General features: G+C 35.6%; 1 protein-coding gene and 1 long non-coding RNA gene across 5 annotated transcripts; one reads left to right on the top strand and one right to left on the bottom strand.

The window, feature by feature from the left end:
- Nucleotides 1-677: 677 nt before the first annotated feature.
- On the top strand, nucleotides 678-15,011 carry LOC127842871 (uncharacterized). 3 transcript variants are annotated; one of them, XM_052372624.1, is made up of 4 exons: nucleotides 678-742; nucleotides 7,507-8,322; nucleotides 13,284-13,358; nucleotides 13,927-15,011. In XM_052372624.1, the coding sequence occupies exons 2-4, from the start codon at nucleotides 7,560-7,562 to the stop codon at nucleotides 14,055-14,057; spliced, it is 969 nt and encodes a 322-aa protein (XP_052228584.1). In that variant the 5' UTR covers nucleotides 678-742; nucleotides 7,507-7,559; the 3' UTR covers nucleotides 14,058-15,011. The 3 variants fall into 3 exon arrangements, with proteins under 3 accessions (XP_052228584.1, XP_052228583.1, XP_052228585.1); XM_052372623.1 differs by lacking the exon at nucleotides 678-742 and adding an exon at nucleotides 3,621-3,763; XM_052372625.1 differs by lacking the exons at nucleotides 678-742; nucleotides 13,284-13,358; nucleotides 13,927-15,011 and adding exons at nucleotides 3,621-3,763; nucleotides 8,689-8,947.
- On the bottom strand, nucleotides 1,630-3,690 carry LOC127842872 (uncharacterized). 2 transcript variants are annotated; one of them, XR_008031947.1, is made up of 2 exons: nucleotides 3,040-3,690; nucleotides 1,630-2,611 (listed from the first exon to the last, which is right to left on the bottom strand). It is a non-coding gene; the product is annotated as an uncharacterized LOC127842872 (long non-coding RNA). The 2 variants fall into 2 exon arrangements; XR_008031946.1 differs by having other exon boundaries at nucleotides 1,630-2,606; nucleotides 3,040-3,555.
- Nucleotides 15,012-22,156: the final 7,145 nt, after the last annotated feature.

The following is a 22,156-nucleotide window of genomic DNA, read 5'->3' as shown; positions in this document are numbered from 1 at the left end:
GAACTATCATGTTCATGTTAAATAATTTTAGACCTATACTTCAATCAAGAAGCTGGGTGGACTCAAATAACTCCACAGCTTAACGACGCCATCAATGTATACCCACGAATGAATATGTGTGTGGCATTTACAGCATACACATCATCATCATCATCATCATCATCATCATCATCATCATCATCATCATCATCATCATCATCATCATCATTATTATTTTCATCATCATCATCGTCGTCAACGTCGTCTTCATCGTCATCATCATCATCATCATCATCATCATCATCATCATCATCATCATCATCATCATCATCATCATAGTAGTAGTAGAAGTAGTAGTAGTAGTAGTAGTAGTATGTAACAAAACAAATTCGTTGTTTGTCTAAATCTATGAAAAAATTAATTGCAAGAATCCAACACAATTCACATAAATGTTTACAAATGAGACAGCAGGTTGTGAAAAAAATGGCAGCTTTTTTCCCCACTTGTGAAGGATAAAGACTAGCCATCTTAAAGCAAAACATCCCATACGTCTTTCTTGGATTCACTAAGGCGAACAATGTCCGATTGTGCCCATGAAATGAAACATAAAGTCTCCGTCGGCCTATTTTTCAAGGATCAATATGTCTTATGAACTATTAACTCGATATAACTCTCACTGAGCCGTATAAATGTAACAAGTGGCTTGGTTTTCATATTCGGAATACGTGTGTCGTGTTTACTGGAGAGGAATTGAAAGCTTCAGGTTGGATATTCAATCTTATTTGTTTAATATTCCTCAGGAGTATAGAAGACCCATTATTGCAGATTCAAAGTGGAGCATGAGAAATGTTTTGATAATGAAACTAAAAAGTGTTTTTCATCAAACTATATTATATTTTTTTTGTTTTGTCTCCAATATTTTAGCCCATTTGGCCATCAAACTTCATGTAAAATTAGCAATTTTATATGTACTTATGTGCTTAGCAATTTAAAACGCGTTCTTTCCTTGCTATATGTCGACGTTTCAAATGTGATTGTTAACTAATTATCATCACCCCAGGAAACCCGATACCTTGTGAGCAGCATAATACCATCCGAGCAGCTTTGTATATTTTAGCGTGAACTTACATAGGTTAAGTAAATTGGAAAAATATAAAAAATTCAAAGTCCAATGTCAAACAACTGTGTATTAACATTGATAACAAAGGTATTGGCCTACACGAAGAAAAAATCCTACAAATTTTCTTTTAAAAATGAGCGAAATTTGGCTCCCTGAAGTAGAAGATCGGGCAAAATGGGCCATGTTCAGGCATTTAGGGGAGAAAAACTGCTCTAATTTGCAAGCCACTACATTAATTAAAGGATTTATACAAACTTACACATGTCTGCCATAACCTCTCAGCAGGGTTTGTATTTTTTGTGGAGAAATTTGCGTTTTTAATGACCATGTTGGGAAAACATGGATACCATCTGAGAAGAATAGGAAACCTTATGTGAGCAGAAACTTTATAATCCTTTTGCGTGAAAAAAACCCTAATTTCCAGCCATTTTGTTGCAATTTCTTTGCTTTGTAGAGGCCTACAGTAAGTGTTTGTGAGCACATATGCATACAAATGTACTTTTAATGCCGTATATATTATAAATAATGCCTTTTCAATATGCACGAGTTTTATTTAATTTTACCAACACTATTTCGGAAAATATAAAGAAAGACTTGACTACTTTGTCACATAAATTAATTGGTTAGGTACATATAATTATGTTTTAATAAGTGTATGTGGCGTGTTCTGAGACTTTTGGTACTAATTCGGCAAGCGTCATAATGAAAAAAACTCATTTAAAATGACATTGCTAAACTTATTATGTTTACTAAACAATAAACTTTGCAAACAATTATACACAACATTATTAAAAATGCATTTTTCCAAGGACAATAACAATTTATAACAAATTTAAAACAGATCCCATAATTCTTATCTCTGTTTTGTTCAATTTTCAATAATTGTTCAATTAATACTACAAATTGTTATCATAAAACTTATCAAACAACAAAACATTCAGGAATCATAAATATTAAAGATTTAGTTATATGACAATAATTAAAACTTTTTGGTTACCATGGTAACCATTTTAAAATTAATAAATGCATGCACTTATTTTAAGCCGCTATGGAGGAATGGAATATAAATTATTAAAAGTGCATAATAAAGTGGGTAGAGGTAAAATGTCTTCTTAATTCAAACATTAATATCAACATGTGTGCTATAGTTACTCTAAAATCTATCATTGTCATTTCACAATATCAAAGACTGCTCATGATTGTTAATTTGTTACAGCAACTAGCTGTACAATGAGCTTTTACTAGTCCCATATTGGTTGGCAACTTGGTTTGTTACATCTGCAAGTGGGATAGACAGGAATAGTTGCTTTTGCACAGTGTTCCATTTCATCGTCTTAATATATCACAGGCATTGAGCAGAGATGCTTAGTGTTCGCTAGTGGTGTGGTATTAATAACTTATCAAACTTCTTCTCAAGAAGGTCATGTATTCCTTGACATCTTCATGATCCTCTGCACAGAGACCTGGTCTGGCTTTTATTCTTCCAGCTGGCTTGTCTGATGTTATTCTGTGCTTGAACAAAAATAAGATGTAATCAATTTAGTCATGAAGTTAAGCAAATTAAATTTAATATTCTTTATCTATCATAAATATTGTATTTCACTAATGCAGCGACAGACAATGATTGTAGGAGAAATTCCAGACAGGTAATTTCTAAAAAAAAAATGTAAAATTATTATAGACAAATTTAGGAATAAAATATCTATAAAAAATATGCATTAATACCAGATTGAATTTCTCATTCAACCATAAGAAAACATTGAAGAACTTCATTTATTAAATTAAACTGTAAACAAAATATCACAGGAACTTCGAAAGGTAATGGTAGCCGATTTTACTTTCGTTTTCGTTTGAAAATATGTAGTTGTTTTTTGTTATTGTTTTGTACATTTATTCATTTAACCATAAAAAGTAAAGTTGATTAAAAGAATAACACTTACCTTGCTCACAGACACATTAAATCCAAGTAATATTAATAGCATCAAGCTAAAATCGGTATCTTGAATTCGTGTTTGTGTCTATAAACTAGCCGTGGTCAAATTCGTTAAAAGGGAAGTATATAACACGTCAGCTCATTGAAATTGAGTGATATTATGGGCATCTAGCAGTTTATAGGTGTCTATCGCAACCGTTGTTTATTTTTGGTGTTGACACTTCATATAAACTTATATTTGTTAATGCAGCATCAACATACTAAAACACTATCCCGGAAAGAGAAAAATAATGCATTTGAATATCAACCGTACTTTCGTTTTGACAACTGACGATGTAAATCTAAATTGAGTTTTAGTGCAGATTCGTTCATACGACACAAAGACACTGTTTTGTTTAACGGATAATTTCGGCTTAGAGGACTCACCAGTCATGTAAAATATCGAATATAATTTAAAAAAATATTTGTTAATGCAGCATCAACATACTAAAACACTATCCCGGAAAGAGAAAAATAATGCATTTGAATATCAACCGTACTTTCGTTTTGACAACTGACGATGTAAATCTAAATTGAGTTTTAGTGCAGATTCGTTCATACGACACAAAGACACTGTTTTGTTTAACGGATAATTTCGGCTTAGAGGACTCACCAGTCATGTAAAATATCGAATATAATTTAAAAAAATAAACAACTGGAAGCAATAGATCTCTATGAGTTGCAGATAATTGGTCAGTAACCATATTTTAACTAACTCTTTTGAACTGTTAATTCTTTTCAGCTCAATTCAACAATGAAAAATGCCACATAATATCACTTTAAAAGGTCAAAATCAACTATTTGTTTGCTGGGGACGCATCTTTACTGTCCTTCTTACCTTTAACTATCAACTCTTTTCACTTTACTTTTTTCTCATTCTTACTTTATCTTTTCACCACCCGTCGCATAATTGTCAAGATTGACGGCAGCGACGTACGATGTAGATGTAGATGAATTCCTTCCATGGCCAGTATGTGCCGATTTTTATTCGGCGTAAGCTGAATTAAGCCAGCTTTTCACCTCTCCTGACCTTTGTAAGTGTCCAATAAAATTCAAATAAAATTTCCCGTGGCTAGGTACGAATGAATACACTTCATTTATTCCATTGGCTGATTTGAGTATTCCACCAGAACATTGGAAACATATCCGCGTCTTTGTAACACTGTTTTACTGCATGAAACAATTTTATTTCTAATGAAAAGGCTTAATAGATAGAACAGTTTTACTCTCAATTCTCAACATAAATACAGTTTGTGCGTACACCTTTTATTTTCAGAGAATTACCAGCGCAACGCGTTTATATTTAAAGGCTATGTTCTCATATTTAGTACTTACTTCCATATTCTTGTCAACATGTTAACATGTAAAAGTATAAAGAGCAGTGGAAGCGAGGCCTCACTTTAATACATTGCATTTCAACCCGGGTCAATTCGCGGCCAGTGTATGAATGTCAGAGTTTATATACAGGTCATCTCCGGATTTCGCGGCCAGTAAAATAATAGTTATATAATAAATACGCTATCCGTGAACTAGGTGACCTGGAATTTTCTTTAGACCAGAAATATGTAGATTCTTAATGTGTTTTCAACAAAACAATGATAAATATTATTTTTGATTAATTTAACAATAATTATTACACCATATTGACCAATGTATTAAGCATGAGCGCGATGATTATCGATACTGTTAATAATCGAATCAAACCACTAAAACAGGTTTGTTCGAAGAACGCGCCTATAAATACGGATACTTCTCGTGTGGCCGGTTGACTCGTATGTTTTAATTTTACTTCCATTCTTCTTTTGGTTTTCTGTTTTGTATCTATAGGTTTATGACCAGCAATATGTAAAAATGTAAAATAAGCCGCGAAAACTCCGCGTAACATCACGTACTGCGTGTGATGCAGCTAAGAACTGCACAGAAAAAAGACATTCGCTATCCTTGATCTCATTCATTGAACTATCAACGCCGTATATCTTTTTTAAAGATATTTCTTGTATTACTTAAATACGCTAAACAGTTAAATAACAGAAAACATTAGGCAATTTAAACAAAATTAAGCGCAAGTTTAGCGACGTCGTTTTAAATGAGTTTTTCTCATTATGACGCTTGCCAAATTAGTACTAAAAGTCTCAGAACACGCCACAATTAAATATTATACATACAATCCCCACATACACTGATTAAAACATCATTCTATGCACCTAACCAATTAATTTATGTGACAAAGAAGTCAAGTATTTCTTTATATTTTCCAAAATAGTGTTGGTAAAATGAAATAAAACTGACGCATGTTGAAAAGGCACTGTTGATAATATATAAGGCATTAAAAGTACAATTGTATGCATATGTGCTCACAAACACTTACTATAGGCCTCTACAAAGCAAAGAAATTGCAACAAATTGGCTGGAAATTATGTTTTTTGTCACGAAAAAGAATTATAGAGTTGCTACTCACATAAGGTTTCCTATTCTTCTCCAGATGGTATCCATGTTTTCCCAACATGGTCATTAAAAACGCAAATTTCTCCACAGAAAATAGTTTTTCGGAGAAACCCTGCTGAGAGGTTATGGCAGACATGTGTAAGTTTGTATAAATCCGTTAATTATTGTAGTGGCTTGCAAATTTCTCCCCTAAATGCCTGAACATGGCCCATTTTGCCCGATCTTCTACTTCAGGGAGCCACATTTCGCTCATTTTTTAAGTAAAAAAAATTGTCAGGATTTTTTCTACATGTAGGCCAATACATTTGTTATCAATGTTAATACACAGTTGTTTGAAATTGGACTTTGAAATTATTTAATTTTTCCAATTTACTTACCCTATGTAAGTTCACTCTAAAATATGCAAAGCTGCTAGGATGGTATTATGCTGCTCACAAGGTATCGGGTTTCCTGGGGTGGTCATTATAATAATGATTCAATGATGATAATTATTATTGTTCTGATAATGTTAAATTCAGGAGCCTCGTTGAGGCATGTGTTAGCTTTATTGAAGTCAGGAGCCTAATATAGGCATATGTTAGCTTGATTGAAGCCATGAGTCTCTTGCATATGTTAGCCCAATTGCAGTCAGGGGTCTCATTTAGGCATATATTGGTTATTTTGATGCCAATAGTCGTATTAAAGCATATGTTAGCTTCATTGAAGCCAAGAGTCTCAGGCAAAAACCATGAGGAAAGCACAAATGTATTCGATCCAATGGGCGTTTTCTTTAAAACAAATATAAATATGAAGTGGCTTACCGGTGAAAATATACATTTTCTTTTAAGTAACTTAAAAATAACCACACTTTTACACAGCTATCCTTTGTAAACGCATGTAACTTCTGATAAGGCATGACTCACAGTAACACTTAAAGCTTGTAGGGTCTCCATTTTCGTTTCAGCTTGGTATCTTTTATATAATTTCAATGCTTTTCGTTAAAAGTCATAATTCCTGGCTACAGTTTCTTAGATTTGGCTAAAAAATCAATGTGGCTTAAATGTTTGAGAGAGAGCCCTGTCACTGAGACGAATTACACTTGAAAGCAAAATAGTTTAGCCTCCTTTTCGTTTCCACTCTGTAGCATATGCAGGGTTTTTTTTGGCCCGATTTTATAGCCGAATTTCGGCTATGTTCCCAATCCCAAAAAGTATACTTTTTTCCCAAAATGTGGCAAAAAATTCCCAATTTCCAAAAAAAAAATTTTTTTTTTTTTTTTTTTTTTAAAGAAAGGTCTTATGCGTATTTTATCTCAATTTTAATTCAATTACATCTAACAAAGTATTTTATGATATTTTTCTTTTAATTTTAATGATTATAAAGTGTTATATCAAATTTAGTATTTCCCTAATTAGTGGACTTTTCATGTGGAAAAAAAAGGCTAATGAATTAATTTTCCCAATTTCATGAAAATGCCGATAAAATTCCCAATTCCAAAGCCATGGGCTATCTTCCCAAAAAGTGGAAAAAAGCCCTGATATGCTCAATTGGGAAATCAGTTTCTCGCGGGGAAAATGGAATAACAGAGACCATATTATGGAGACGGACGGATAATACGTCAAGTTTATTAACCCTCCCCCCTTCCCCTTCGGGAAGCAAAATACGGCTATATATTTTGTTAATAATTTTAAAAGGCCAGTAGTGTAAATATTGCATTTCGTCGCACTAATTCTAAATGCACGTAAGTCCAAAAATTGATTTTGAGAAAATCGCTTCTAAAGTTATAAAACAAGATATCTTTATGCAATTTTGACAGGTGGTTGAGATGTACGCAATCTATCAATTTGCAAAATTAAAGACACTTGCTTTTAAAATAAAAAAGTTATATTAATTGATACTTTTTGTAAAATTGTCGATTTGTGCAATTTTTTTACATTCGCGACTTTAGAATTAAGGCGACGATGTTAAGACTAAGTTTGATGCACGTTCATTATCTTATTTGACATTCCAGCGTCATCCACTCGTAGACGCCTACCCCAGAGCGACTGACGTGCCTGCAGCGCCATGAGTGAACGCCACCCCGCGGCCCGCTGCCTGCACCACTGGCCCACACGAGCCCTGTGCCTCGCCTTTGTCGCAATCCAGGCCGCCTCCATCAATTGGTATCTCATGGAGAACCTAAAGCCCAGCTGGGCAGCCATGTTTGCGGCAGACGCCGTGATTTTAGGATTGTTTACGGCGTCGTTCATCCAGTCTTCAGCTAATATCCACAGAGAGAAGCACCTACCCCTGGTCACATTTGAACTATCCGCACACCTGCCTTTGTGCTACATTGCCTGGTTTGCCTACGCTATCGTTCTTGACGTAAAGATTGTCGTGATTTTTACAACGTTTTCCACGAATTTGGACGAGGCTGTATTTTTTGGCCCTAACACGTTGAAGACATCTCTAGCTATTGCTGGAATAGTATTCCTTACATTTTTGCCTACTCAGCACGACGTCAGATGCGCACGCAGACGAACATTAATTACAACGCTGACAACGACAGTTCTCTTCGATATATTGGACGGAGTTGATATTCTGGAAAATCTGTTTGAAAAAGATGTTAGAGAGAGCTTCCCTGCAGGACTTGCAAGAACGATGATCGTCATTTGTTGCCTTAATTTCATGTTACCAACTCTCCCCTTATTCACTTTAGCAAAAACACGATTCGGATTGAAGAAACTTCCGGAAAAACTGGAGCTTCTTCACAAAATAGGAGTTGCGTACATCGTGAACTTGCCATTGTTGATAACGAGGATGATCACTTGGCATGGCTTATCGGCAGGTATTTCTATTTTTATACTTAAAAATGTCATAGTTATTGCATTAGTTACATTTGAACTCGTGGACGACTTTTGCTGTAGAAAGAGTCGAGAGGCAAATGACAACATAGAGGACTCTAACCATACAAACATTCCTATGGAACGGCACTCGGCTGAACATGACATATAATAACAAAGCCTCTTTTCAAGTACATTTGGCCCTTTACAAAACATAAAATGCGTGTAAACTCATCGATGAAGATTTAATCTTGATATTAAGGAATCTAAAACAAAATACAGTCCAGATTTATAAGAGCTGAACAATTCACTAAGTTAAATTTCAAAAAGCAAATCGCGGACTTAACCGCGCTGTTTTGCGCTTATTGAAGCACCCCTCCCAGCAGCGACCTCGAGGACATCATTGCGCTGTTGTTCGGTACCGGAGACACCCCTTCATGCAGCGACCTCGAGGATAACACCGCGCTGTTCCGCACTAACAGAGACATCCCTCTCAGCAGCGACCTCGAGGACAACACCGCGCTGTTCCGCGTAAACAGAGACACCCCTCCCAACAGCGACCTCGAGGACAACACCGCGCTTTGCCGCGCTAACAGAGGCACCCCCACAGGTGGTTAGCGTGTGGCTATGATATTTATTAGTGAAAACATCATTTTGAATGATAAATAATCATATTATAACGAAAAAATCAACCTTTTTTAAATCTTCTATATCACTAACAAATATAATATAATATTAACTTCATCAGTTTTGCAGCGATTTCATGAACCCGTCTTATTCAACGCAGAAATGATTTTCCTATCTGGAAATGTATATATCTTGTTTTATTTTTACACATGCTGGGTCAACTTATAAGAAATAAAACGATACACAATTCGCATGATCTACTTAATAGCGATCAGACAGGATTTATGTATGAAAACTTCAGGTGTAAAGACACCCCTTCGCATTGGACCAATAAAATCACTCGTGTGTTTAAAATGTCAGTTTGTTGAAATGTATGTAAACAAAGGTTTCAAACGGCGCTGGACAGTTAGTGTTGATGCATAATGTAACGACAAGCACGGTAATAATGTTTTTTTTTCATATTTTTTTATTGAATTATTGTATCGTGGTACGTGAACTTTGCGTGGAAGATGCCCTTTACTCCGTGAAGATTTCAGTCTTAGATCCTGTCTGATCGATATAAAGTAGGTTACGCGAGTTGTGTATCGTGTTTTATCTTAAAAGTTGACCAGCATTTATAAAAATATTGCAAGACATATGCATTTCCAGAAAGGAAATTCACATCTGCGTTGAATAAAACCGAGATCGTGAAAATCGCTGCACAATTGATGAAGTTATGGCTGTTCAAAGCAATGCACCCTGTTTTCGTGTGATTTTGAGTTGGATACCTTCTTTATTTATATATTTGATAGTGATTTTTTTTTCAGAAAAGTTATTTTTTTGTTATAATATGATTATTAATCATTCAAAACGATGTTTTCACTAATTAATATCATAGCCACACGCTAACCACCTGTGGACACCCCTACCAGCAGCGACCTCGAGGACATCAGCCCGCTTTTCCGCGCTAATAGAGCCCCCTTCCAGCAGCGACCTCGAGGACAACGCCGTGCTGTTCCGCGCTAGCAGAGGCATCCCTCCCATCAACGACCTAAAATTTAACACCGCGCTGTTCCGCGCAAACAGGGACACCCCTCCCAGCAGCGACCTCGAGGACAACACCGCGCTGTTCCGCGCTAACAAAGGCACCCCTTCCAGCAGCGACCTCGAGGACAACACCGCGCTATTCCGCACTAACAGAGGCACTCATTCCAGCACCCCTCTCAGCAGCGACCACGACAATCCGACTCAGCAGTGCAGAAAATAACACGAATAAAATTAAGCTTATGATGGGCTAAATATGTTTGTGACAACTAAAACGTACATGTTTTGCTACATATATCATGACAATAGTATATTAAATACTAAAAATGAAACTGTTTAACGTGACAGGTACACTTCATTTTAATTGCCTATTTTGTGTAGCTCACTATGTTTTATTTAACAATTATGCATTGGGGTCAAAACGTGTCAATAAAAACATAAACACAAAAATAATTTTTTCCAACCATTGTTTGCTATCGTATTGTATTTTCCATGAAGTTTCTTTAAACTAGCATTAAAGTACAGCTGAAGTGCTCTTGTCATGCATGTACATGCTGAATTGAATGTAATGTTATTCACTAGTTGTACTCGCCCCTATATTACATGCACAATTGAATGTAATGGTATTCACCAGTTGTACTCGCCCCTATGCACAATTCAATGTAATGGTATTCACCAGTTGTACTCGCCCCTATATTACATGCACAATTGAATGTAATGGTATTCACCAGTTGTACTCGCCCCTATATTACATGCACAATTGAATGTAATGATATTCACCAGTTGTAATCGCCCCTATATGTATTAGTTCAAGCGTTGAAGAGAATGTTCATGAAAAGCAACGTTAACGCGCACTTAAAATATTTTTCATTGGTCATGTTACCGAGTCATATTTGATGACGCGAGATGAAACTGCACTCCGTATCGAGGCTAATTTTAAGACCCGAGTTTAATTGACTTTTGAAGACTGGAGTTTAATTTACTTTTGAAGACTGAGAGTCTAAACTTCCGGACCTCTTGTTCTGGAAGAGTTGCTGACATATTGCACGTGTTGAACTTTTGCGCTATATTTCATTTTGTCGCAGCATTTTTTATCCTGTAATTTTCAGACATTTCAGATTTTTTCCACTTCCGTTATAATTATTTATTAAAGATGTACATGTATATTTAATCATTTAATATAACTGATAACTTGTATTCACTGCCTTGCTATCAACGTATTGTTAAATCACTTGTTAAAGCATCTCATCATCATCATCATTCCATTGATCGGTCTAGCCGTTGGTGGTAAATGAGGGACGACGATTTAGAAATCCTCCCACAGTCATTGCTGTTGTGTGCTGCTCGGAGTTATTCATCTATTGGAAGGGATGTCCACTCTGTCATATTGTCCATCCAGCTTTTCGTCTGACGGCCACGACTGCGACAACCTCTAGCGTGCCCCGGAGAACAGTATTGCACAGAGAGTCGTACCTGGTGACGTGTCAAGACCAAGCCAGCTTTCGTCGCTTGGGTTTTTTTGCGGGTCACAATGTGCATTCATGTTCCCGACGTATTCGTTGGTCTTGTGTCCCATGTAGGAGATACGGAGCTGTCTTCGGAAACATTTTATTCGAGGGCCTGTACCTTGTGTTTCGTGTCCGCGTGAAGCGGCCAGGTCTCGCAGCCGTACAATAGGATGGAGACTATAGGGAACTTATATAACCTGTACTTTGTGGGGAAGCTGATGGAACTGCTTGTTCACAACGTGCTCAGTCTGGCAATCGCGGCGGTCGCCATGGCAATTCTTTTTCGGTCCCCAGCGGTACTGGTACCATCCTTGGACAAGGTTTTTCCTAGGTACTATAAGGTGGTCACTTCTGCCAGCTTCTTGTCGTTAACGGTGATGTCTGCACCGGTGTTGGTCTGTTCATAGATTATTTTGGTGAACTCTTGAAGTTCACTGCTGGTACCACCCATGAGGTCATTATTTTAAGCGAAACTAAAGTTGCAGATGATCTTCAAGCAATGAAGATAGAGGTGTGGGTGTCATGGAAAGTCTCCTGCATTATCATCTCAAGGAAAATGTTAAACAGGACGGGCGATGCCATAAAGAAGTCTCTGTCTGTCCATCGAGAAGTATTGCGCTTCTGGCGTTTCCGTAAAGTTCCTGGACGACTTGCACCAGCCCTTCGTCTATTTTGAATCTTCTCATAACATACCATAAGCCATCATTCCAAACGCCACGCGATTGGAGTCTTTCTTATAGTCGATTACCAGTATGTTGTAAAGGAGCTCACTTTGGTGTTGCAGGTGTTTCCCAATTGTGACTTTGAAGTTGAAAATCTGTTCAACTGAATACAGTCAGATCTTCGGCCAGCAGTTCCGCTCCCTTAGTTTTCAAACGATTAAAGATGATGCGTAGCAAGATATTGCTGGAATGACTAAAGAGGTTATTCTCGTACATCTTGGAGTTGCCATTTTTAGGTAGGGGGATTACCAGAGACTGTCTCAACTCCTTGGGCCACTTTTTCTCCATACAGATTGTCCTACCTGAACGCGACATACGAAAAACGCTAAATCAGCAAAAAGCGCGAACTTGTGTTGCGTTTACAACGTCACGTTTACGTTTTGTTCTCAATATGCAACACTCGCATGGATCGCGTGCGCATTCATTCTATGTGCTTACCTTTAACTCAATTGTTTTCTGCACAACTTTCAATTAGAAAACTTCCGACCGTTTAAGTAGATGTAATAAGACAATTCTTTAAGATACATTCATACGTGTAAATAAAATGTAATTAGTAATCGACCAATTATCGAATCTGCAATATGGTCAACACTCTTTTAACGCGAAACAAAAAAAAATCACAAATGTTTCATTGAACGGATTGATTGCGACCAAGATCACGTTCGGCGAACGCGGGGACAATCATAAAAGTTGATTTAAACATGGCGTCACTGTGCTTATAAAATGAGCACTTGAAATTAGATCCGAAAAATAATATTTATAGAATTGTACAGCAAATAATTGAGGATCATTAAAAACCAATGGTACGTGGATGCAGGTGTTGCGTCAGAGCGACACATCGCTGTTCATTGATCAATAAAATAAGATCGATTAAAAAAAACACTGAATCGTCATACATGTAATAAATACTCGCTTTGGCGAATTGTATGCGTTGGCTATTTAAAGGGACCGTCAACCACGACGACGAAGAAAAGAAAAGTTGTAAAATACCGTATTTTTTTTAATTATTAGTTTATATTGATTAAAATATCACGACTGGTATATTACATTACTTGAAAAAAGTCGTTAAGTTTTTCATATTTTCAGTATCAAGGTGCCTGAACCACGTGACTTTTTCGGCTATGTGTGGGACAATCGGATGTAAACAAAACGTCGCTTCAGGTAACGTTTTTGATAATTTCCTCATTATTTTAAACCATTTAAAAAAAACAAAGACGAGTGCCCGGTCATTGTCAAACGACACAACTTTGGTAAGTTTGCGCTAAATTAATTAAGTAATTTTTCCAAAAAGTGCAACCGCGTGCTTGAAAACACACGAAGTGAAATGCTATGTGTGGTATATTTTTGTATTCGAACAACAAAAACGTTGATTACAATGCTGTCGAGGGTTTAAAAAAATAGGGCGGACATTGTAATTCTTCATAGAGAAGCTACATACATTGTATGTTTGCGCAAATACATCTGATTCGGAGTGTGTGTATGAAAATTTAATGATGCTATGTGTGGGACAAATTTGTTAAATGCTATGTGTGGTATACAATCTTAACTAGAGAATCGAAAGATTGACATTAACGTCAATAATATTTAAAGTCTGTCTGAATAATTAAAGTTGGTCAATAAACATTGTTGGTAGTGTTTTGCGCGCCTTAAATATGATAATCCTACGTTCATGTTACTCAAAATTATCATGATTGTCGATAACTTATATTCATATTTTGTTTACTTTTAGAATGCCATTTGTTTGCGAACAGTGTGGCAGAGAGGTCAAAACACGGTCGGGGATCTCCTAATACAAAGCCACCCACGCACGGACAGGAAAATAGTTCCGTTGGACAAACTTTTTCTTGTTTGTTTCTATAAAATTGATTGTTACAGAATGTTGAATTTTCAGTGAATTGTTACTGCCAACTAATGCACTTGTTTAATACACAAAATCGTAAGGATTGTTTGTGCAAGATGTCATGTGAATATTATTGCAACAAAACTACAAAAAGTGTTAGTTCTGTGTTTTTTAGCAGGAATGTGTAGGCATTTTTTACTGTAACGATAGTTATTAAATAAGCATAAAGAGATCATACAGCATTTTGAAACAAATAGACACTAGGATCAATAACATTTTTTTTCTGGAAAATCATGTATTTATATCTAAATCCTATTGAGCTATCTGATATATCACGCATGCTATTTTTTTAAGTTTAACAGTTAATTTCATTTGTATTTTGTTCTGTTGGGAGATTAAAGTATTGTTGGAAGCACCTTCAAGAGACGTACTGATATCTTGATCAATGAAAAGTTGTATATACAAACATGTATAGCAAATGTTCCAAAGTTTAAATGACTGTTTTATTACCAGATGGTGCAAGTATTGCAGGGAAAGAAAACAATCAAAGTAAACATTGCATAAAAATTTGACATTTCAACAAATTGAACAACATTATATGATTTGATGTTAATTACTTGGTGCAGTGGTAACAAGATCTTGCAGCGCCCTTTCATGACCGGGGCGAATGAGTATTTTCATTAAACATCAAACTATTTTCAGTTATTCAGATTTCATTTGAATTTGAGTAAATGAAGTATTGATGCAATTCAATATGTTTGTTGGTATAATAACCCCACAAGTCAAGACGTTTTGGCGATAATCATTTGTTATGACTTAATTGGAGCATTCATATGTTTGAATAGCAAGATTTGCAAATTCATAAATTGACTGATTACAATTTCTTTGTGAATACTAATGTACTTCTTTATGTATTTGGTGCTTTAATTGCTATTGTTACATGTGCATGCTAGTTATAAAGTAATGTTATTATTAATGACGTGTTTATTTTGATATACTGAAGATATTCATAACTATGGAGATAATATTGGAATAGACCACAAACAAGCATTATTGGATTCGAAGATGTTCATATGGAGATAATATTGGAATAGACCACAAACAAGCATCATTGGATTTAAATTGTTATTTGTTATGAAACATCTGTTTTATTAACACACATAATCAGATTTTATATTCATCTAATCAATTTTACAAATAACATAGATACAAAACCCATAAATATACACACATATCAATACACACACTTTGTTTTGCTTATGCAAAAATACATGTTAAATGCTTTGTTTGCATAGTTGGTTGAAATAGCTTTCCATAAACATCACAGAATGAAGCGGGGTCCCTGTCTCTGTCACTGTGGTTTTGATAATTTACTTGCCACATATCACCTTCCGTGTGGTTTGATGGTGTTCATGTAGTTCTTACACAGCTTCGAACCTTAAAAGCGTTACAGATCTTTCGACTAATCCTTTTCAAGTCTGAAAAACAATAGAAGTAAAACCCATTTTAAAGCATGTGCTCTTATTTTCTTTGTCATTCATTAAAAAATGGACCAAATTCAATAATCAGGCAGAAATATCAATCATTATATTTATTTAAAGACAATAAGTAAAACAAAGAAATGTTATATTTCATCATAACATGTATGCTTTTATAAGAATTATGTTCAGTTAAACATAAATTGTTTAATAATTACACGATTACTTCAGTATTCAATAATGGAACATTTGGTTAATTTGATATATTTTCAGGACAGACTAAAGTTTATGTTCTCGATTCTTACAAAACTGTGTTCAGATTAAATGCAGAACTGACGGGCAAATTCTTGTATACCACACATAGCATTTAAAAACTGTGTCCCACACATAGCAGTATAACATTTATATACACACACTCCGAAATAGATGTATTTGCGCAAACATACAATGTAAATAGCTTAACTATGAAGAATAACAATGTCCGCCATATGTTTTAAACCCTCGACAATACTATAATCAATGTTTTTGTTGATTGAACAAAAAAATATACCACACATAGCATTTCACTTCATGTGTTTTCAAACACGCGGTTGCACTTTTTGGAAAAAATACTTAATTAATTTTGCGCAAACTTTACAACGTTGTGTCTTTTTACAATGACCGGCACTCGTCTTTGTTTTTTTGAAAATGGTTTTGAAATAATGAAGAACTTATCAAAAACGTTACCTAAAGCGACGTTTTGTTTACATCCGATTGTCCCACACATAGCCGAAAAAGTCACGTGGTTCAGGCACCTTGAGTATATTCGGTAATAAATTTTACTGGGTATGTCTACCAGGTAACTACCAGTAAACTATAAATACCGCCAGTAGATTGATCATCATCGTCACGTGGTAAACTCATGAATGCATGTTGTGCATGCGTAGTGAATTGTATAAATGTTATATATAAATAATAATTCTTCTTGCGTTATGTATAGTGTGTATATCGTTATGTCACCTTTTTTCGCGATGTACTTACGATTTCACATCGCGAAATTTTATTACCGAATATACTGAAAGTATGACTTTTTTCAAGTAATGTTATATACCAGTCGAAATATCAAAGAAATATTTATATACATATCTTTGTTTTGATCAGTGGTGATTATATACATATATTTTATGCGGTGTTTTACTGACTAGATTTTCGAACTCTAACGAACTCAGCAAAATCGTCTAGTCGCTGCATATTTATACGTATTTCGAAAATTGTGCCGGGTGTCGAGCAAAAATCCATCTGACCTGCCTGGCTGCCGTTATTTTAAGCAAAATATAACGTAAAAAGTGTACCTTCAATTGCTTTATGATTTTCACTTTATTACGGGACATTTTCCATTGAACCTATATTTTGCGCGCTTTTCTAGCAGAACAAAGGCTGAACGAAACTCATCTTCAATTACAAATATAAATAATTCTTACGTAATGTTGCATGAAGTACCGTAATCAGATTTCTCCCCAAGCATTTTTAAATTAACAGCTTAAAAAGAGGAGCAATTTATGAAATTGTTTGTCGTCGTAAGGACGTTAATATGTGAATATCAATGTGAGTAATAAAAAAGTTATGTATGCACATAATGAAATACTGCTTCTATTGATCACGTAGTAAAATGGTATTGGGTTTTTCCGTTTTTATTCCGTTGATCTGATAAGGAATCGGCTGTTATTAAGGTTGCTAATTAATAGCCTCACCTGCTGTTCTGCACGCATGTATTTATTTCAGAGTTCATTAACAGAAAGGTCCCGCGGCATCTTAGCGAATGCATCTATTGGATGACCTGCACCTTTGACTTTTAGGTGGCAATATACAGTTTTTTTAGTCTCGGCCAATCTCATACACAAGCAGGAGTGAACCACTGTTTCAAAACTGGTAACCTCGCAAACCTGAAAATAAACCAAGCACATTTCCAGAATGGTTGAGGGTGTGCCTTCTGAAAAATCAGGAACATTCAAATCAAATGAGTTGGGGCAATATGTTTTAGTATTGATTATTTCAAACGAAAACGTCAGAATTATGTGCGTGTCCGAGCCATTTTAAGCCAGTTTCAACATCAAACTGCCACTTTCCTGCAGACGCAAGGTGCCTACAAACCATGTTTTTACATGGGTAACATACCAAGTACTAAACAGCAAATGGAGAAAATTGGAGGTCAAAGGATTAGATTTTTCGGCGTAAGCTGTATTAAGCCAGCTTTTCACCCTGACTTGACCTTTATAAGTGTCCAATAATATTCAAATAAAATTTCCCGCGGCTAGGTACGAATGAATACACTTCATTTATTCCATTGGCTGATTTGAGTATAACACCAGAACATTGGAAACATATCCGCGTCTTTGTAACACTGTTTTACTGCATGAAACAATTTTATCTCTAATGAAAAGGCTCAATAGATAGAACAGTTTTACAATCAATTTTCGACATAAATACAGTTTGTGCGTTCACCTTTTATTTTCAGAGAATTACCAGCGCAAAAGCGTTTATACTAAAGGCTATATTCTCATATTTAGTACTTACTGGCATTGCATTTCAACCCGCGAGGTTTCGGGTCAATTCGCGGCCAGTGTGTGAAAGTCAGAGTTTATATACAGTTCATCACCGGAGTTCGCAGAAGGGGTTGCGATCTTTTCATTGAAGGAAAAAAATGGAATCTATGCTATTTTTGTCTGATGGAATAAATAGTTCGTTAAGTCGCTTTGTCGATATATCAATATTTTAGGCACAGCTGTTGCCTTGGTCGTGTACAGTTGGCGTAAACAAGCCGTCGTTTCAGCAGCAGAATTGTTACCTAACTTTAATGCATTGCATTCCAATCCGCAAGGTATCAAGGTCAGTTTGCGGTCAGTTGCAGAAATCTTTATATAAACGCCGTCTCGTAAACTTTGTGCACTTGAAGTCTGTTTTGATCAGAAAGATACTGAATAAAGATATTCGGCGATATTATTGTGGTATGTCAATCATCGATTTTTAATATGTTTTCAACATTTGCATGATAAGGACCAATTTTGATAAAATTAATTAGAAATATTTATCCATTTAGACCAGTTTATTAAGCATGAGCACAATAATTCACTATACTATAATAATGCAGTTAAATAAGATTTGAGTATTGCCGGCTGACCTATATGCACTCGTGTATTTTCATGTTTCTTGTGTTTTTCTATTCTGTAAATATAGATATCTGAGTAATAATATAACATAAAGCAAAATAAGCCACGAAATCTGGCGCAACACCCCGTAATTGATTTGCTTGTGATGTAGCTAAGAACTGCGCAGAAAAAAGGCATCCGCTACTTTTTATCTCATAGAGATAACTTTTGATCGTTCATAAACATCGACCACAATGAACGCCGTATATCTTTTTTAAAGACATTTCTTGTTTGTTATAGTTCAATGTCCATACGCCCTTTCAAATTTCCAACAGAAATATTGACCGGAGCCATCATTACACCTGTTTTCGAATTGCATGAATTCTACTTCCTGTTTGCAGCTATAGTTACAATACCAATGTTTTGGTAACTTACAAACATCCAAGAAAAATCACCACAACTCAAACCTGACATTCATTATTATTTAGACACTCAAATTGGTGCTTACTTGAGCAATGTTCTCTTTATTTAGAAATTTGGGACCAACGCGCATTTGTGGCTAAAAAGTGTGTTGTGCAGCCTTAAGGTACGGTGGCATAGAGGTGACATTCACTTCTCTTTTTTTTTAAATTGCACTCCTCTTTTTTCTATCTCGTGGCCACGACATAGCTAACTCGTGGCCACGAGATAGAAAAAAGAGGAGAGCAATTTAAAAAAAGAGAAGTGAATGTCACCTCTTTGCCACCGTATTAAGGAGAGCTGTGTTATGCGATTTTAACGAAACATGAATTGGGCCATTTTAATTATGAAAAAAATGTTCTGTAAAGTATTCTCTTCCGCGCCGCGAGCTCTTTCTCGTCGCGGATGCGGGTTGAGTGTGATTTGGTGAATCTTCGTACCCTCGAAACCGATTTTCAGAACACCACTATAAACCGTAGTTCTTGCAATCATCTACACACTGAGTTAACTCTATACGTTACGAAAGACACTACTCGATTCCATAAATCTGCCACTACATTCCCGATCGTTGATTCGAATACCACTGGAAGTATTTCATGTAATGTTAAAGGGTCCTTTTCACAGATTTTGGCATGTTTTGAAGTTTGTCATTAAATGCTTTATATTGATAAATTATAACATTAGTTAGCAGAGTTTTATTTTTGTATCCAGCTGTTTGTTGATTATCCACCACATGAAATGTTTGTTATGCAGTGTATGCCATATTAATGCATACACATTTTAATTATTGTCTATATATATTTATATGTCATTGCATAGTTCATATCACATTTCCTATGCACGTTTGTTAAGTTACATATTCTAGTATTTGCAGAACATATGGGGTTGCAGAAAATATCCCCATTACATGAATATGTATATGGAATACCGTAACGTTTTACTGCCCAATTATTGTGTAATTTATCAGGTGAGGCTATTTATAAAAAATGGCGAGGCATGCCTATGAGTAGTTTTATTTGTGTCGATTCGTGTAATTCTTAAAGAGCCTGTATAAAACAACAGTATGACTTGGTTCCGAATAAAAGCGCAAGCCTCCTGTTCTGGAACGACTGTTCCATTTATTTCTGTTTTCGATTCATCCCCGAGCCGTGTCGGTTTTTGTATCGATGCTTTAATAATAGTATAATGTAACCTAGTATTGAACCGGAAACGTCTGGTCGGGCATCCCGCACATTTATTTTCTTGTAATTTCATGGCTTTCTTTAGTCCACACAGTGTAAGGATATTGTGTTTATATTGTTAATTTAGTCATATTGGTAATAATGTTCATTTTGCATAAGTTCAGAGTTTCTTCTTGAATATTTCATAGTAAAATTTACCATTTTCAAGATTCGTACTCAAACCTATTCGTACTTGTGTTAGGTTTATATGTTCTTTAAACAACTGGTACACGTTAAAATAGATATTGTATTGTAATATCACTAGTCATAAAAGTATTTTAATAAGTCTACGTCATTCTAAACCTGTTTTCTGTGTATTTTCAGTCTTTTACCAACTTTTTGGTCGTAACGTCTACTACGATTAAAACGGTTAACTGGCAAGGCGTTGTTCTTTGAATTTGTATGATTCCACCAATTCCTGAACAATGGCCCATCACAGTAAAAGAACTGTATAAGAACTATACAACCGCCATAAAATATGACCACAAGAACTAGTTCACGTATCAAAAAGTTAACACAACCAGCGATGGAAATTTACGAAGAAAATGTTCAAAAGTTCAAAAACACTGTTAATCCACTTTTTGATGAAATTGAATCTATTACTCTAATAATTGATATACCGAAGGGTGATGTTAAACGTCTTAAAGCAGTGGAACGGGACTTTCTAACTAAGAAGAAAGTATTAGAGGCAAATGCTAGTGATTTTTCAAATTATTTGTCAAGAACATGTACAGTAGAAAGTAACATTGAGAACATTTCACTCAAGAAGAAAATTTCTTCTATAGAATTTAATGTACAAGAATTCTTGTGTAAACTTAATGAATCCATACAAGAAATTGAGGATAATAAAACAGAAGTGTCTTCAGTTGCATCTGGTAGTTCTCGGATATCAGCTCATTCATCCGTAATATCAGTCAAGCTGCAGGCTGAAGCAGAGGCGGCTAAGACGAAAGCGCTATTCGCTGAGAAGGAAGCTCAATTAAAGAGAGAGAAAGCTGAATTTGAAGAAAATGAGGCAATTAGAAGAGCTGTTGCTGAAAGGAGGAAAGCGGATTTGCAAACGGAGCTGCAGCTACTGAAAACGAAGGAAGAAGAAGCAATTGCCATAGTAAAGGCAGAAACTTTCGAAGGAAGTGTGCATTCTATTGGTAATAAGTCGGTACTTTCGAAACTTTCCTGTCATTCTCCATCATCTCAGGAAAAGGTTGCAACTTTTTTAGAAAATTCTTCTAAAGTGTCAGAACAGCAAAACATTTTAAAGGTGCAAAATGTACAGTCAGAAAAACAAACTTTAATCCATGATGATAGTTCATTTCTTATTCCGCCTGAGTTTGCACCACCACCACCTACAACAGAGCAACCATCACTCTTAGTCGAAAGCATAAATGACTTCAGTAAATACTTGCTTAAAAAGGAACTTCTACTGAACAGGTTATACCGGTATGACGAAAAGTGTGAAAACTATCTGATGTGGAAGACAAGTTTCAGAACTGTAATGAGTGAGCTTGACGTGACAGCATTTGAGGAATTAGACTTGATGATTAAGTGGCTAGGTCCAGAGTCCTCCAGACAGGCATCTAGTATTCGCGCGTCATGTGCTGGCAGTGCTGAATCTGCAAGATCACGAATTTGGGATCGTCTAGATGAGAGATATGGAGCAGCAGAAAGAGTTGAAATTGCTTTAAGGCAAAGGCTGCAGGCTTTTCCTAGACTTAATCCTAAAGATTCAAAAGCACTTTATGAGTTGTATGATTGTGTGTCAGAAATTAACTTTCTGAAAGATAACCCCAAGTACAAAGACATGTTTTCTTTCTATGACACGTCGTATGGTGTTTCT

This window comes from Dreissena polymorpha, chromosome 8, assembly GCF_020536995.1.
Source record: "Dreissena polymorpha isolate Duluth1 chromosome 8, UMN_Dpol_1.0, whole genome shotgun sequence".
In the NCBI taxonomy this organism is placed as follows: Eukaryota; Metazoa; Mollusca; class Bivalvia; order Myida; family Dreissenidae; genus Dreissena; species Dreissena polymorpha.
Note: the sequence above shows the minus strand (reverse complement) of the source record. Positions and strands in the feature narration are given on the sequence as shown.